This window comes from Oculina patagonica, chromosome 12 (assembly GCF_052425735.1).
Source record: "Oculina patagonica isolate OP01 chromosome 12, crgOcupat, whole genome shotgun sequence".
Classification (NCBI taxonomy): Eukaryota; Metazoa; Cnidaria; class Anthozoa; order Scleractinia; family Oculinidae; genus Oculina; species Oculina patagonica.
This window is the reverse complement of record NC_135769.1, coordinates 25,941,529-25,957,664: the sequence shown is the minus strand read 5'-3', so window position 1 is coordinate 25,957,664 and position 16,136 is coordinate 25,941,529. Positions and strand designations below refer to the sequence as shown.

Genomic DNA, 16,136 nt, shown 5'->3' with positions numbered 1-16,136 from the left:
ACGAGCGTGGGACAAAGAAAAAATCTGAGTCCCCGACGGGAATCGAACCCATGGCCTCCCAGATACCGGTTGGGCGCTCTAACCAACTGAGCTACGTGAGACTCGCTGTGAGCTAGGCCATTTACTAGGTTGATATATGACACGCTTAGGTGCTTAGTTAAATCTCGCCTAAAGCATTACACGAGTACTTATGTCACTCCGTGTCATAACAAGTAAACTTTAAAAAAGGCACCAGGGTTGTCGTGCAGACAAAAATTCTGACCTTATATCTTGTACCTTATTACATGAAATTTTCGCGACACGTTAATTTCGCGATTTTGAGGTGCGCATATTTCGCGACACTTAAATTTCGCGATTTTGCGAAAATTTTGTATTTTGAATCACTTTAAATTCACGTTTTTGAGTAAGACACAATTGACATTTCCTTGCCAATATTATTTAACATGCCCTTAAATTAAATAAAACGACTTCATGACAGGAACAATAACGTTAAAATTAACAAAAACGCAAGGGAGGGACTAATTCTCGGCAAAAGCAACAACAGAGCACTTCTTAGACTTCTTACAATGTCTACAAGTAGGTCATGTTGTACGTGCATGAGTTATCGTTCTTGAGTCAATTGACGACAAGATCCATTTACACTGAAAATCCTTTCTTCAGTGGTACTAAACTTATTTTTTTTATTATTGGTATAATGTGAGTCACTTAATTTAAAGTGTCGCGAAAATTTCATGTAATAAGGTAGATATCAAAGTGAAGAGGGATTCCTGCTTCAAAGAAGCGGGATCGACGGCTTCTATATTTTGGCGATTCAGCGCGTTTTCGAAACGGACATGAACTCTCAGCTGCCAGTGGGGCGCTGGTCAAGTAACAGACTGAATATATAATGCTAAAAGTGATTTCCTTATTGGCAATCATAAACTTAAAATCGATATTAAGAAGGGTAAGTAAGTAAACCACCATGGCGAGTTTAGAAAGCTGGCGTTTTGAACTTTAGTCCTGCGATTTCAAATTGATAACTTGCTTACTGATTCATTCCACGTGTATGTGTGTATTGGTACACAGGAAACTAAACAAGGAAACAGTACAGTACATACACATATTCCAATAGCGAAGCGCACGAGTAACGTAATGACTCAGACAAGGACCAGACAAGCAAACCGGAATGGCGGACGATTTTCTTCAACTCTTTCTAAAAAAAGTCGATGTCCCTAAAACATTTTTTTGTAACGAAGCCTTCCCTAGATTTCCTCTATTTCTCTCAGAACACGCTGATGCTGTATGAGTCTCGCACTCGTAGGGGATATAATCATTTGCATTCTATTTTTAAACCTCGTGCGCTTCGCTAATGACGTTGTCGGATGAAAGGGTCGAAGACCGAATGGTAGTCTGGGTATTTACTTTAATTTTGCATATTGGCCTAGAGAAAATGAACAGGTTGGTATTTTTGCTCGTGAATTATTTCTTTTTCCTCTCAAGAGGCTTTTTTTTTCGTAGCTTTATTTTCGCATGACTTTTACTTCTGAAAATTGGTTTGAATTCAGTGCTGCTAAAAGTACCATTTTTTCTACATGTCTGAAGAACATGAAAGCGTACAAAATCGTGATTTCCATCAAGTCGTTATGCCTTATTAGTATTCACCACGTGCCGCAGTTCTCTTCTTCTACCCATTCTATCTTTCGGTCTTGCCGCACAATGTTTAAAGTTTTTTTCCCCCCAAATGTTGACATAGTTTATTACACAGTTTGTGATTGAGTGCAAAGTTAACGGACAAAAATTCTCCAGAAGTCATTTGCAGATATCGTTGAGTCATGCATATAATAATCATCACATTCCCATCTCCCCCCTGACCCGATTACCCAGTGACTGCTGCCTGCATTAAAAATTGCATGGTTATACATTCCACCCTGGTTATTTGCGCCACCCCATTTACCAACCCAAAATTGCCCAGTCAATTCGTTGTGTCCCCATCTGGCGCACTGTGCGGCTAATTGAGAATTATCGTCTTCCATTCGCACAAACGAACCACACGAACTGGGCTTAATATCCGTTTGATCGCTGAAGTACTGGACTACAGCTTCACCAGTGCTGTTGGTGACCGTGGTCACGTGGAACGTACGTCCCTGTTGTTTGCTGCAGTGGAATCTCAATTGAGTGAAAGGTAGGCGTGTTCTCAGCTCATTCATGGCATGTCTTGAGATTCCCATTTTCCCATTGGTGTATTTGCTTATTCCCCGGTATGTTTGCTCTGCAGTCCAATCCGAGGGGGGCCCTGAGTCATCTATCATAAAGTTTGCAACAAGAAGCCAACCACCTGAAGATGAGAAAATTCAGAAATCCCGTGAGATAAGTGGATTTTATTATTATTATCTTCTTTGTGTATCGTTATTTTTAGGTGGTAAAGCAAATTTCGTCTCCTCACATTTTGTAGCTTTAACTGCCCCAAAATTTTATTGGACATGTTTAAAGCGGTGACGTTGCTCTTTCTCTGCAGTGTAATTTTATGAAGTCACTTGATATCATCTATCATTGTCTTTCAAATAGGGCCATTTTTCGTAGCTTCAAATGTAGCTTTAAATGGTAAGAAGTTGAAATTCTGTAAAAAAATCGATTTTTGTCAAAATCCAAAAACAATCTTAGAAATTAACAGAAGCACTTATTACTCCCGAATAATGACGGAGCATTTGGCTTTGTCAAGTTTTCTTTTCGCGACAAGTTGTTAACCCAAATATGTGTCGGAAAATAGCCTGTGAACCCGTCTGAGAGCCCCAAAACTGAAATGCTTCTACTACGCTTAAAAAAAAAATCGAATCGAGCATATAATTATGCTTATTGAAATCACTTGAATGAATGAATGTTTATTTCCCATGAAGTCAATTAATTACATTAGAATGTATATCAATATTATAACTTGGGAGGAAGACTAAAGAAACCCTCAAGGGCTTTTACAAAGTAGTCTCCCTTTAGTAACAACTATTAGAAAAAAAAATACATTCAATTTATATCAGTCAGGTAGTACAATAATACATGTACAATAATAATATCACTCTAATTAAGTAATTTCTATTTTCTTATTTTACTGAGCTGTCACTGCTAAAGATTAAATATACTGTTTTAGTTTCTTTTTAAATATTTTTAAAGACGCTGAGTGTTTGATGAACAAAGGTATTCTATTCCAAAAGTCAATTATTTTGTTTCTTGTTGAATATTTGAATATGTTCTTCATAAGTTTTATGAAGTTGCTTTGAGTTCCTAGTATTATATTCATGACCTTGCGCATTTTCTCAACAGAAGTCACTAAAATAGAATGGAAGTACTTTTTTGCTAAAATGGAAGTACTTTTTTGCTATGGAAGTACTTTTTTGCAATATGGAAGTACTTTTTTGCTAAATGGAAGTACTTTTTTGCTATCAAGACCATTCTTTTTTGAAAGTTTAAGGAACTGCTGTTAACATTGTAACTAAATAAGTGTTTGGGAAAACGCAAAACAACTGCATTTATTAACTACTTGCGTTCCTCTGAATAAGACACACACACACACACACACTTTCTGTTCCAGATATCGATCCACCTTGACATTTAAAGATCTATCCATCACTTACCACCGTCAGTTGTCATGTCACAGTAAACTAATAAAGGGTTCCCACTCTTCTCAGGGTCGATCCAGTACTCCCCGTCTCCTCTGGAGTGTCCAGAATCCATGATGTTCTTACATGAATGACCGATAGGATGATAATACCGACCTTGTTTGAATGCAATAGAAAACAGTTGCTTCTATGAGCTTAGCTTCTACCTCACATTACCTTTGGTGTATATTTTTTATATATATGATGTGCAATATTTACTACTTTTTAAGTGATAGTGAGATCTTTACGGGAAAATCTACTCAAACTGAGGCCTTGCCGTATTGACCGAGCGATAGCAAGGTCAATACAGCAAGGTGTGCGAGGTTTAGATATATTTTCCCGTAAAGACCGAACGTTCGAGGTTAAAAAGGTGTATATTATATGGGTTTAAAAATAGAGCTTAAAGTTGTTTTCAATCAGAAATGATCACTTCACAATCCGGTGACGCGCGCGCTTGTCTGTTCATTCATTTAAAACCGCACAAATCAGGTGACTAAAGGGTAGTCGCGTACTCCGTCAAAAATATATTTAGTTTCGAGACAAATGATTACTATACAGTCGTAAAAATTAAGCAAGTTATTTATAGTTGTGTTACAGTTTGGCAAGGTAAATTTCGTCGACGTTCTCAAGATCAAACAAGCAAAAATGCATGCAGCGGAATGCACTGTTAGGAATATTTAAGTCTTCGTCGTCACTTTCGATAGCAAATCTACGACATTTGTGCGATTCTTGTATTGTCTTTACTTGGCCGTTGAAGTTCTAAATCTGGTAACCAGAAATGCTGCTAATGTTTGCTCCAGCAACCCCTTCAAGATTCCTTTATCGGAAAGGAACAACTGAATGCCTCGCTTTTATCGTTAACCCGACAGCGTGTTAGATTCGTACCGCTCGTCGCCATTAATTTTGCGGAAAACTCAGTTAATGAAATACTTTGCTTTAAAGGAGGCAAGCGTGGCCGAGTGGTTTAGGGCGCTGGTGTTGTAATCCGGAGGTCCCCGGTTCAAGACCTGCCCCTGCCACTAGCTGGATTTGTTTCTCGGTAGTCGCGAGTTCAAATCCTCGATCACGCTTTGTATATAGCCAACTTGTCTGCCTCCTGCCAGTGGGAATTTTTAACCTTGATATGTTCATTTAAAATATTTGTTTCCCCTGTTTCAGTGGCATGCCTGTAAACTAGCTATCTCGAAGCTAAGTGCATGACCACTATAAAAAAACAACATTTACATTTACATATATTTGTTTAAAAGTCATCAAGGTCACTAGCTTGTAAGTCGAAAACCGCTAAGACACCCCCTATTCATTGACAACAAATAACGTTGAAATGCATGTTTTCATGTCACTGGTGGTTTTCTTGGTTGTGTTTCAGTTTACTTTTTGTTTCGTTTCCTCAGAAACGATACGTTATTATTGTTTCGTTTCCTCAGAAACGATACGGTATTATTTTGGCTTCGATGTGAACTATTTACACAGTGGGGGCTACTATCCAATCAGAAGAACGGTCGTAACCACAAAGTAAAATTTATACATTTGACCGAAGGCAATTAATTTCGTAAAAACATGTTCTTCAAATATCGGAAAGATATTTCTCAGCATGATCAAAAAGTATTGAAATTCGTTGCAAACAGAAATATCTGACGACTACAATGGTTTTAAGTTTGATTAAAGCGATGTATTGTAAGAAAACTAAAGAAAGCTCTCGTAGCGTTTAATTGTTAAGTAAACATTCTAGCGATTTTCTGAAACGGAAGTAAATTTCCACCAATCAGTGCTTGCAAACAAAAACAGGATGACTTGTCGTGTTTGCTCGCACGGGGCACGTTTTACCCTTGCCCTATAAAAGGATTTTAGAAATTTCTAATTGTCCTTAACATATTGGCCTGGACTATATTTGCATTTTTTACTCGTCACTGAAAAGCAATCTCGACAGGAAAAAGATGTTGTCTGTGGTAAGTCGTTAGGATATCACAACTTTAATTTAATTGTAATGCTTTATTTTTCCGCTTAGTGTTTTTTGTTTTTATAATTTTCTAGGTTGTTATTTTTTACATTTTTTTTTCTTTCTCGGAGATATTAGCTAACCAGCTACTCTGTAAATCTGAGATTAAATAAAGTTAATGTATGTATGTATGTATGTATGTATGTATGTATGTATGTATGTATGGGGGGCTGCTATCGAATCACAAGAACGGTCGTAACCACAAAGTAAATACATATGACCGATGGCAATTAATTTCGTAAAAACATGTTCTTCAAATATCGGAAATATATTCCTCAGCATGACCAAAAATATTGAGATTCGTTGCAAACAGAAATATCTAACGACTGCAATGGTTTTAAGTTTGATTAAAGCGATGTATTGTAAGAAAACTAGAGAAAGCTCTCGTAGCGTTTAATATTATTCTGAAACGGAAGTAGATTTCCACCAACCAGTGTTTGCAAGCGCAAAGAAAAACGGGATGACTTGGCGTATCTCGTGTTTGCTCACACGGTAGAGCTTAGGTGCGCTACAAAGAGAAGTGCATATTTGCAGGTGAGTTACAAAGGTAATTTCTCTACATGTTACAGGGGAATGTATAAATGTGGGAGATTGCCCTATTCTATTTGTACAGGAAAATTCACGGCATCTTCGACGTCACAAACAGTGCGAATACACGCAAAATTGCGTGGGTTCTCGCGTGGATGTACGCGGAATTGCGTGATTAGTGTCACGTGCGTCGCAAAAACATTCGAGTCTGCACGTAAAGTTGAGAACGAAAAAGAAGACAGTAAGTTCTTTCAATGTTTAAATTTTGTATGGACAGTATCGTACAGCAAGGTGTGCAACTGCCGTGTCGAACTAAATTCGTCTCGTCTCCTTAGTTGATGTAACGCTCAACATTAACTACCGTTGCAACTGCTGGAGCAGATTTCTGAGATTAAATTAATGATATAAACATTATTTGGATTATTCAAAGCCATCGCGGTCTGATCGAAACTCCACAGTATCGACAAAAAAGCAAATCGTTATTATCAGTGTTACCAATGCAAGGCTGTTACACTGACAACAGAAAAAACTTGGCTGTGTCTTATTCTGTGGAGATAATTTTATGTTTGCCGAGAGAGCGTGCAGCGCGGATCGAGCAAAATACAATCCTGGTATGACTATATATAACATATAACATAAAACTTTCTTTAAACTTGAATTTTGCTTATAATTAAAAATCCCGGTTAAAAATCTGTGTATTATAGCTTTTTACATTAATTTGCCCTGGCCGTTTTTTTTGTAAAGAAAAGTAACGATTTTGAAGAAATGGCTTCGAAACAGCGAGGTTATCTCTGTTCTTGTCGACCAGGGTTTTGGTTTGTCTTGAATTTGGCATTTATTTGATTTGAGCATGTGATCAACTCAGAGAAGTATATACCTCAAGCTTTTTGTCAAAAGGTTATAATTTCATCTACGATTAAAGTGTTGTTTTGCATTTTATCAGAAATCAGTAGTCACAAAACACTTTATTTATGGAACTGATTTATTTTAGGATTGTTTGTTTCAAAAAATAAACCATTTAAATTAATTGCATTACTCCGATCTTGCATTTTACTATTGTGGTTTGATGTTTCCCCACATTGATAGGAATGTATTTAAATATTTTCTGTAAGTTATTTTTCCATTCATGTAACATTCAAAGCTATGCTATCTGGTGCCATTTTTAAGCAAAAAAGTGTTCTGCAGAAATAAAAAAATCAATTTAATTTTCGCTGGATAAGTAAAAACGATAAAGGCAAGCTCCCTTCACTTAACTTAATTTGGAGAGAAAGACACATGCTATTTCTATAAAGAGAAATATTTACGTGTTACTTGAACTCTTGAAAGCCAAACTGCAGCAGGACGTAGTTTATGTCTCCTTTACATAAAATGGACAGTAGGTGTTAAATGGGAATTTAAGTTACTACTGAATATGGAGTTCTTCTTTTCATTCTTCACTCGTGCATAAATTCGGCAAATTCAACATACACTAGGACCTTCTCCAAATTAAAGTTAACCACAAACCCATCTCTCCTTAAGTGTTCCGTGACACTATTCTCACGCTTCCGCAATCTGGAAACGAAACACTATTTCTTTTTGAAATAGCTGCTTGTTTGCTCTTTGATGAAAGTTTCAGTTTCTTCTTCAGGCTGTTTCCTTCGCGCTATCCGGCACCAACTCGCTGTACCTTCACTGTTTTCCTAAAATCCAAGCTTGTATAGAATTCACTCTAAGATTGTTCATCGTTACTAGTCGTCTTAAGCAGCAGCAGCAATTTTCAGAAAAAATAAAAGACAACGTGGTCTTTGAATTCTTTGCACGGAATTTTGTTTTTCCTTTGAAAAATTTACTTGTGCTGATATATCCCAAATTGCACTCGCACTTGTTCTTTTCATAACCTATTTCTTTGCTATCGGAATGCATATTGTTTGAAACAGTTAGAAAATCCTCGTGTTGTCTGGGAAAACAGTTTGCTTAATGCAAGTTTAAGCTAGTTTTCAACGCAAAGTCTTTTGAATTTGCAGGAAAAAAAATGGTCCGTCCAAAGCTGCCTAGAGATGGCTCCATGTTGGCCGCTCAAAGAGACAGTCAATATCTGTTCATGCAAAAAACTCTTCACATTAAAACGAATAGCCGTAAATGGTATTGGCGGCTGCGGATGCGTGTGGTTTCTTTTCATAATCTCCTACTTTCCGTTAGCGGATCGGGGGGCGGTTAAACTTTTACTTTCTTCTCTAAGATTGAATCCCATTTCCATATCAACAGAAAGCTATTAATTTTTATGAATGAAGAAAATGTCCACAAATGTGTCCCTTTGACGTCATTGCTCGTTATTTACCCGATTTTCAATGCTTCGATGGTAAATGGAACCGCTAGCATCTCGATAAACAGCAAAAATGTTAGCTGTTTGAGAGGGGGTTGTTCTTGCAGGTGGGATCGAAAAAAAAATTTACACTTAGTCAAAAAAAAAAAAATCCATAGAAGTTAAGAAACCCAATTGGTGTCAAGAAATCTTCCAAAAAAAGAGCTTGTAGCTATTATCAATCCCTCAATGATAAAGCGAAAAATTCGATGTCGTCCACCCTAGGAAATTGCAGTAGGGTTAACATTACAAATGCACAAGACGAGCTACAGAATGGTGCATTACGGAGTTGCGCAGGGAACGCGGGCGAGTTTCGAATTTCAACCAATCAATAATCAGACACTACCACATAGAAGATTAGATCGAGATTGGTCATTTATCCAAGTTTGATGACAGAGACCAAGTTAGGGACTTGAAACCATAGACTTGCTTACAAATCGGGCTCATAAACCTACTATGTGGAAGAAGCTGAGATGAAAGTCACTTTTTTGTTTGCTCAGTATTAAGGAAACACAAAAACAATTCAAGGTTTATATAGTTTAGGGGGAGCTGTCCCAAAATTAGAGACATGTTTTAAGGTCCATAACTTGGTCCCTTCTCATCCTAAAAGCACCAAACTCCGTCAAATGACCAAACCCACCGTGATCGTTTATGTGGTGTTTCAGTTATCGATTGGTTAAAATTTGAAGCGCGCCCCATTTCCCTGAGCATCTCCGAAATGGTCAATTCAAATGTTTTTTGTCCTTATTAACTAGCCGCGATTAGCTTCTTACTTTTTCCATAGTAAGTGAATCCCTTGGTTGGTATTAAGTCCTTTGGATTCGTGTCTCTTGAGTGGTCGCTCAATTCACATGTTTCGTTACCATGGTGTCCGTCAGAATGACAGTTGTATGATTGGCATTTCCTATGCCTTGCACATCGTAAACCAGCGTTGACTTCACCAGTAATCGAAGTTTCTATGACGTGATCAACAAGCCTGAAGCCTGAAAATAGAATGTATTTCATCAGATAGTAAACTCTTGAAACATCAACCTTCAATCCAAGTGGCTATAAGCCACTAGACTCGAAAAACTTATTATGAAACAATAATCGAAAACAACAGACTGGCAAATAAAGATTTGCCAAAACAAATGATGTTAAACTTTCCACGCTTCAGTTCACTTCACTAAGTTTAATTGTCATCTAGCTGCTAATAGAAAGCAGGCTGAAAGGCCAAGAGAAAGAGTTCCCATCCGTTGCAAATTGTTTTCTTTAACTTTATTTTTATTTTTCATTTTTGTTTTTTGAAGGTAAGGCAAAATAATAATAATATTAAAATTAAGTTTAGGCCTATTTCAAGCAAACTGACATTAAAACAATATTTCGGCTGGTGGCTTATAACACTTGCACGCATTGCGTGCCTAAGTTTAATAGGAGTCGAGGGGAGGAGTGAAGGAGTGAAATTCCGTCCACTCACTACAATTCTTTTCCGAGTTAAAAACGAAAAAAGGAAAACACCTGAAGTGACTTTTAAGATCGGATGGAATGTTATTTTAGACGACAAAAGCGACTCACCTTCATGCATTTCATAAAACTGATCCGAGTAGGAATGGGATAATGTTCTGGATACCAAGCTATCCACGAAGGGAAGAAATATCATCGCAATAATCACAGACTGGCAGAATCCTATCAGCATCATCATGTACACTCCTGGTGATAAAAAAAACGTTAGGCTGGTAGTAATTTATAGTGCCTAAGATACAGATAAGCTGACCTTCCTTTTGTAGAAAAAGCAGATTTTTAAAATTGACAAATATGTTCTTCATATGTCCTGCTTTAAGTGATGCGTCAAATGAATAAAAATCTTTTTTTATTTTTTTTTATTTTTTTTTTATTAATGCTTACAACAATGCTTACAACAATACAATACACACAAGGAAGAGAAAAAAATTACAATGTAATAAAGTAAAGAAACAAAACGAAACGATGTATTACAAATCTCTACACTAATTAACCATAGGAAAATAATAAGCACAAGAACGATAAAGGGGCAGGAAAAAGAGGACGAAATCAATATGGTGGCAGAAATTAAAAATGCAGGGCTGTTGGTGGCATTGCCAAGGCAAGTGGGGGTAGAAAATGGAATGTCAGGGGATACAAGGGTTTTCTTTGGTTATTTGACCTTTTTAAATGAAATTTTTCAAAAGTTCCCATTTCTTCGGAGTAGTGGTTTTTGTTATCTGTTCTGTTTCATATGCAAGTTTAAGATATCGCCGAAAACCATCTATGTGGGGGGTAGTTTCTTTTGTATGGCAAAGCCAAATAAAGTGTCTGGCAAGCAGGCAACAGAAATTGATTTGATTGTAGTATTGAGATGAATCTGGTGTTAAACCCATAGCAACAGTACACTCCAATGAGTTGTTGTTTGGATTAATTTTGCACTGCGTCATCCTTGATGTCACATCGGCCCAGAAGGATTCCGTTTTAGGGCATTTCCAGAAAAGATGAATTAATGTTTCTGGCACCTCACGGCAGAAGGAGCACTTAGAGTCATCTTTAATTCCTATTTTATACAAGAAATCGTTTGTTGAAATTCTTCGGTGCAAAAATTTAAATTGAAACTCTTTCAGCCTGGTGCTTTTTGTGCACTTCGAAGCTAGCTGGTACGTCTTTTGCCATTTAATATCTTCAGCATTTGTGATGTTACAATCATTCATCCATTTCTGCTGGCTTTGGGTTGGAGCAGTTGATTTTTTGGCAACGAGTTTAGAATATGCAAGTCGGGTTGCACTTTGTGTTGTCATTAACTTAGTAGAGAAGTTTTCGTATTCGGGGCTATTGTTTACAAAATTACATTTGTGCGTGTTCCAAGTAGACTTGATTGTAGATACCAGGCCGTAATATCTTAAAGGGCACGCATTGATATTGTATTTAGTTCTTAGTTCATTTAAAGACAGGAAGTTGTTTAAGTCATCTTTCAAATGTTTCACTTTTTTAATGTCCTTGTTAAACCATTCTTTGTAGAAAATAGGGCGGTTATCAATTCTAATTAGCGAGTTATACCATAAGGATTGATCAAGAAATTGTTTCTCAGAAATTATATTGTCTTCAAAATTTGCTTCTGACCAGATTGTCAAGACTTCTTTTATAAAACTATTTGAAGCTTTTGCAGTGCTGGTTGTATCTTTCTTGTCGAGGTTTCCTGTAAGGGCTATTTTTCCTCCAAATGTTCCTAGTTCTAAGTCAAAGAAAAGTTTCCATTTTCCTTGGTTTTCGGTGTCAAGATATTTCTTAATCCAAGTTACTTTTAGAGACTTACTGAAAGACTGAATATCTATCATTTTAAGACCACCGTGAGGATAGTCATTAATCATTACATCTCGTTTGATTTTGTCACCTTTTCCATTCCATAAAAATGTATAGAAAAGTTTGTTCGCTTCTTTGATTGCACTCACATCTGTACATAGCGGAGATAGTACATAAACAAGTTGGGAGGTCGCTAGACTTTTCAATACTGTTATTTTGCCAATAAGTGTAAGTCTGCGGTATTTCCAGCAGTCAAGGACATTCCGAACTTTAGCTAATCGTTCTTTATAATTCAGCGTTATGGTTGCTTCAGGATCAACTGAAATCCATACACCTAAGGATTTAACTTTATATTTTGGCCATTTGAAATTCCTTTCTGGAAGTATTATATGGTCCTTGCCAGTGTTAGACCCGATCCAAAGGGCTTCCGTTTTCTTATCATTAAGTCTGAGACCAGAGACAGCTCCAAATTTATCGAGTACTTTAAGAGAGGCTTCCAAAGAGCTCCTTGATCCGTCCAATATTAGTGTCGTGTCATCTGCGTACTGGCTTATTTTGATTTCATTTTGGTTGACAAGGATACCTTTGATATTTTTGTTTTCTCGGATTGCTTTAGCTAGTACTTCAACGGACAGAACGAAAAGATAGGGTGAGAGAGGGCATCCCTGTCTAACTCCTCTTTGAATTTCAAATAAGTTGCTCGCCCATCCGTTGTTTAAAACGCAGCTTTCCACGTTACCATAAAAGATATTCATCCAGTTAATGACGCCATCGCCAAATCCGAAATATCGGAAAGTTTTCCTAATGAAAGGCCATTCTATAGTATCAAAGGCTTTTTCAAAATCTAAAAATAGAAGTAATCCCGGTATATTTCTCTCTTTTGCAAAACCAATAACGCTGTCGATAAGCCGAATGTTTTCTCCTATAAATCTACCTTTAATAAAGCCCGTCTGGTCATTGTTGATAAGATCTGGGAGCACAATTTTAATGCGGTTCGCAATTGATTTTGCTGCTATTTTGTAATCACAGTTGAGAAGTGTTAAGGGTCTCCAATTTTTTATAAAAAAAGGCTCTGCATCTTTCTTAGGAATCAGTTTGATAATACCCCTTCTTTGGGTTGTTGATAGCTGTCCAGATTCGTATGAATAGTTAAGTGCTCTGATGAGGGTAGTAGATATTTCTTTCCAAAGAACTTTATAAAATTCAGCTGGCAATCCGTCGCTACCCGGAGTCTTGTTCGGTTCCATACTTCGAAGGGCCTCTAGGCATTCTTTTTCTGTTAGATATCCTTCGCAGGTTTTCTGTTCATCTTCTGTGAGAACTGTATCGTTGACTTGCGAGAAGAAAAAAGAGATGTCTTCTGGATTGAGAACATTTACTTTAGATGTATACAAATTTTTGTAGAAGGTCACACATTCAGTTAATATCTCGGCATCGGTGGTAGCAAAATCGCTATCATTTGTTTTAAGTTGGCTTATTGTTCCTTGCTTGTATTGACGCTTTTCAAGATTTAAGAAATATTTCGTGTTTTTCTCTCCTTCGTTGTACCATTTAGTTTTTGATCTTAGGATTGCACCTTTGGTGCGAAATTCTATTATTCTCTCAAGCTCACTCTTTTGTTCATCTAATTGCTGTTCGAGGTGAAAGTATTGCGTGTCTTGATTATTTATATGCAAATTATCAATTTTCTCTTCAAGTTTGGCTATTGTTTCTTCTATTTCTAGCTCCCGCTGTTTAGTCATGTTTTTCTTAGTCTTTGCGTAATAGAGCGTTTTCTCGCGCACTTTGAGTTTTACCATTTCCCAAAGTAATGCGGGGTTTACTGAGTCATCATTTCTGTATTCTTCAAGAGTAGCCGAAATGGTTGATTTAATTTGGTTAATATAATCGATTTCAGTTAGAAAGGATGTATTTAATTTCCAAAATCCCGGCCCTCTTGGATTTGAATGTAGTGATAAGCTTAATGTAATCATCGAATGGTCTGTCTTGTAACCTGTCATGATATTTGCAAGGGTAGTGTTTCCCACTAAACTTTGACTTACTAAAAAAAAATCCAATCTGCAATGAACATTTGGACGCCGTCCTCTCCATGTGTATCTATAGCTATTTGGGTTTAAGATCCTCCACACGTCTGTCAGATCTAGTTTTTGGCAGAACTCTTCAACGACTTTTAATTCCCCCCCCCCCCAGGGACCCGAGGGTTGCTATGCTGGTGCGTTTTAGCGACGCCGCCTTTTTTGTCTGTTTCTATGTCGAGTACAAGATTGAAGTCTCCTCCTAAGATTACATCTTCACAGTCAAAATCTGATAGGTGATTAAAGAAATCCTGAAAGAACTCTGGTTTGTCTTCATTTGGAGCGTAAATGTTGCCAAGGGTAAAACACCTTTCATTTGCTTTGATGTCACATATAATGAAACGTCCTAACGGATCAACAAAAAGCCTTTGAATTTGCAAGTTGAAATTATTGTTGAAAAGTATGCATACTCCTGCTCTGTTACTACTGTAGGTGCTAAAAATTGTTTTGTAGCCCCATTCTGCAGCCCAGAGATCATTTGATTGCTCGGTGCAATGTACCTCCTGTAGCATATAAATTGAGAATTGTTTTCTTCGTAACCAATTAAACACCTCTCTACGTTTCGTGTTATCCCTGAGTCCCCTGACATTTAAAGAGGCTATTGTTAAAGCCATTGGGTTATAAATATTCCCACATGCCTTGGTGTCACCCTCAGGATCCCGCGAGTTCTGCCCGTATTATGGTAATTAGAGCTGAATCGTCTAAATAAATAAAAAGAAACAGAGTAATACAGTTTGGAAAAATAAATCGAAGAGGCCAAAAGAAGTGTTGCTAGATGTCTACTACAAACGAGATCATCGAGTTTCACTGACGTTAAGTACAAACATATACAAAAGACATAGAAAGCAGGGAAAACTCCAAGCAGATAACTAACAAAAAACATACACACGCTGTTCTAATAAAACTGATTCTCCACTAGGAGGAATGATGTAGCTAAAGCTATAGCTTGATAAAGGGAGGTGATATTCGCTAGCTTTGCCCTTCCCGCCTGCTTAGAAAAAACTAAAATACATAAATTATTTAGAGTAGAAGTATAAGCACGGGATAAACGTGTTTTACCAGAAATGCTGCTAAACAGTTACTCATCAATATCGTCCGTTGCGTCTAAGGATTTTCCGACGGGCCATAGTTTTCCACGGACAAAAAGCTTGTCCGGTTGAGCTTTGCTGAAAGACGCCGGGATGTTAAGTTGTTTCGCCCTCTTAAGAGTAGCCATCTGATCCTTCCTTCTCTTAACAATTTCATAGGGCAGATCTCTGAACATCTGGTAATTGCTGCCCTGGAGATGGCGTCCAAGCGAGAGAATGTCCTCACAATCTTTGTACCTCAAAAATCTCGCCAGTATAGTAATAAAAATCTTACCTTTTTTCTCGATGAAGAATTTAATCTTTCCGGCCATTTTCTGATCGGTAAAAACAGATTTAATTTTGAATTTAATCAAGTCTCTCAGATATTTAGCTTCATGAAAACCGTATATGTGACATATTCCGAGTAAACAAATAACAATAAAGTGGAAACATACACGTAATCAGATAACAATCACTTGTATCCGGCCTGTCCTCAGCATGTAGGGGATCTTTGTAAAAACAAACCTCATGCAATAGTTCTGTAACAGAGAAAGGGGAATTTCAAACGTATCTCTGATTTTTTAAGATAAATAAATTATCATTTAGTTTCTGCAGTTTCTCGCTTGCTAATCCTATTAGTAATATTTTAAAAGTGCTTTAAACTAATGTTTATCACCTTTCGATATTTTTATTTCATAAATAAATATAGCTGAGCTACAGCTTTAATGACAGCTGTTATTCACTTTGCGCTTTTACAGATTATTCCAGAAAGTACCATAAATGGAATGTTTTCGTAGAGTATTAGTTATTTATGGAAGACAGTTAGCATGTTTTGAGAACAGCTACACAAAACAACATATGCAACGCTTTGTTTTAAATGAAGTGCTGTGTTTACAGAGCTGGAAACTTCTGGTATCCTATAGTGAACGAGAGGATTGAATTGCTTATATTAAGGGAATAAAGGCAATTTTCTATTTGATTGATGACTTACGAGTAAGAGGGGCATGGCCAAGCGGTCAGAAGGCAACGGATTTGAATCTGGGAATTCTTGGTTCAAATTAGTCTTTCACTCTAAAAGCGAATGGATTTCAGTACTCTCGGCAAATTCCAGTGTATCGTCCCAGTTCGAATTTTTAACACGTTTATGTTTAATTTTACATAAGTGTTTACAGTGTCCACAATTAGCATAGCAGTGCTTATATCACCAACGAATTCATT

At 37.1% G+C, this 16,136-nt stretch overlaps 1 protein-coding gene across 1 annotated transcript; it reads right to left on the bottom strand.

The window, feature by feature from the left end:
* Window positions 1-1,628: 1,628 nt before the first annotated feature.
* LOC144633908 (uncharacterized) lies at window positions 1,629-15,327 on the bottom strand. The gene is made up of 5 exons (XM_078492836.1): window positions 15,214-15,327; window positions 10,046-10,180; window positions 9,265-9,474; window positions 3,603-3,743; window positions 1,629-2,314 (listed from the first exon to the last, which is right to left on the bottom strand). Exons 1-5 carry the CDS (start codon window positions 15,248-15,250, stop codon window positions 1,764-1,766), a joined length of 1,074 nt encoding a protein of 357 aa, XP_078348962.1. The 5' UTR covers window positions 15,251-15,327; the 3' UTR covers window positions 1,629-1,763.
* Window positions 15,328-16,136: the final 809 nt, after the last annotated feature.

What these genes read in the sequence shown, in the direction of transcription:
- LOC144633908 (XM_078492836.1), bottom strand. Translation starts at nt 15,250, where the DNA reads ATGGCCGGAAAGATTAAATTCTTCATCGAGAAAAAAG. An exon ending in GTTTTATGAAATGCATGAAG is followed by an intron (nt 9,475 to 10,045) that starts GTGAGTCGCTTT and finishes TTCTATTTTCAG; the next exon opens with GCTTCAGGCTTGTTGATCAC. An exon ending in TGACATGACAACTGACGGTG is followed by an intron (nt 2,315 to 3,602) that starts GTAAGTGATGGA and finishes TCTCATCTTCAG; the next exon opens with GTGGTTGGCTTCTTGTTGCA.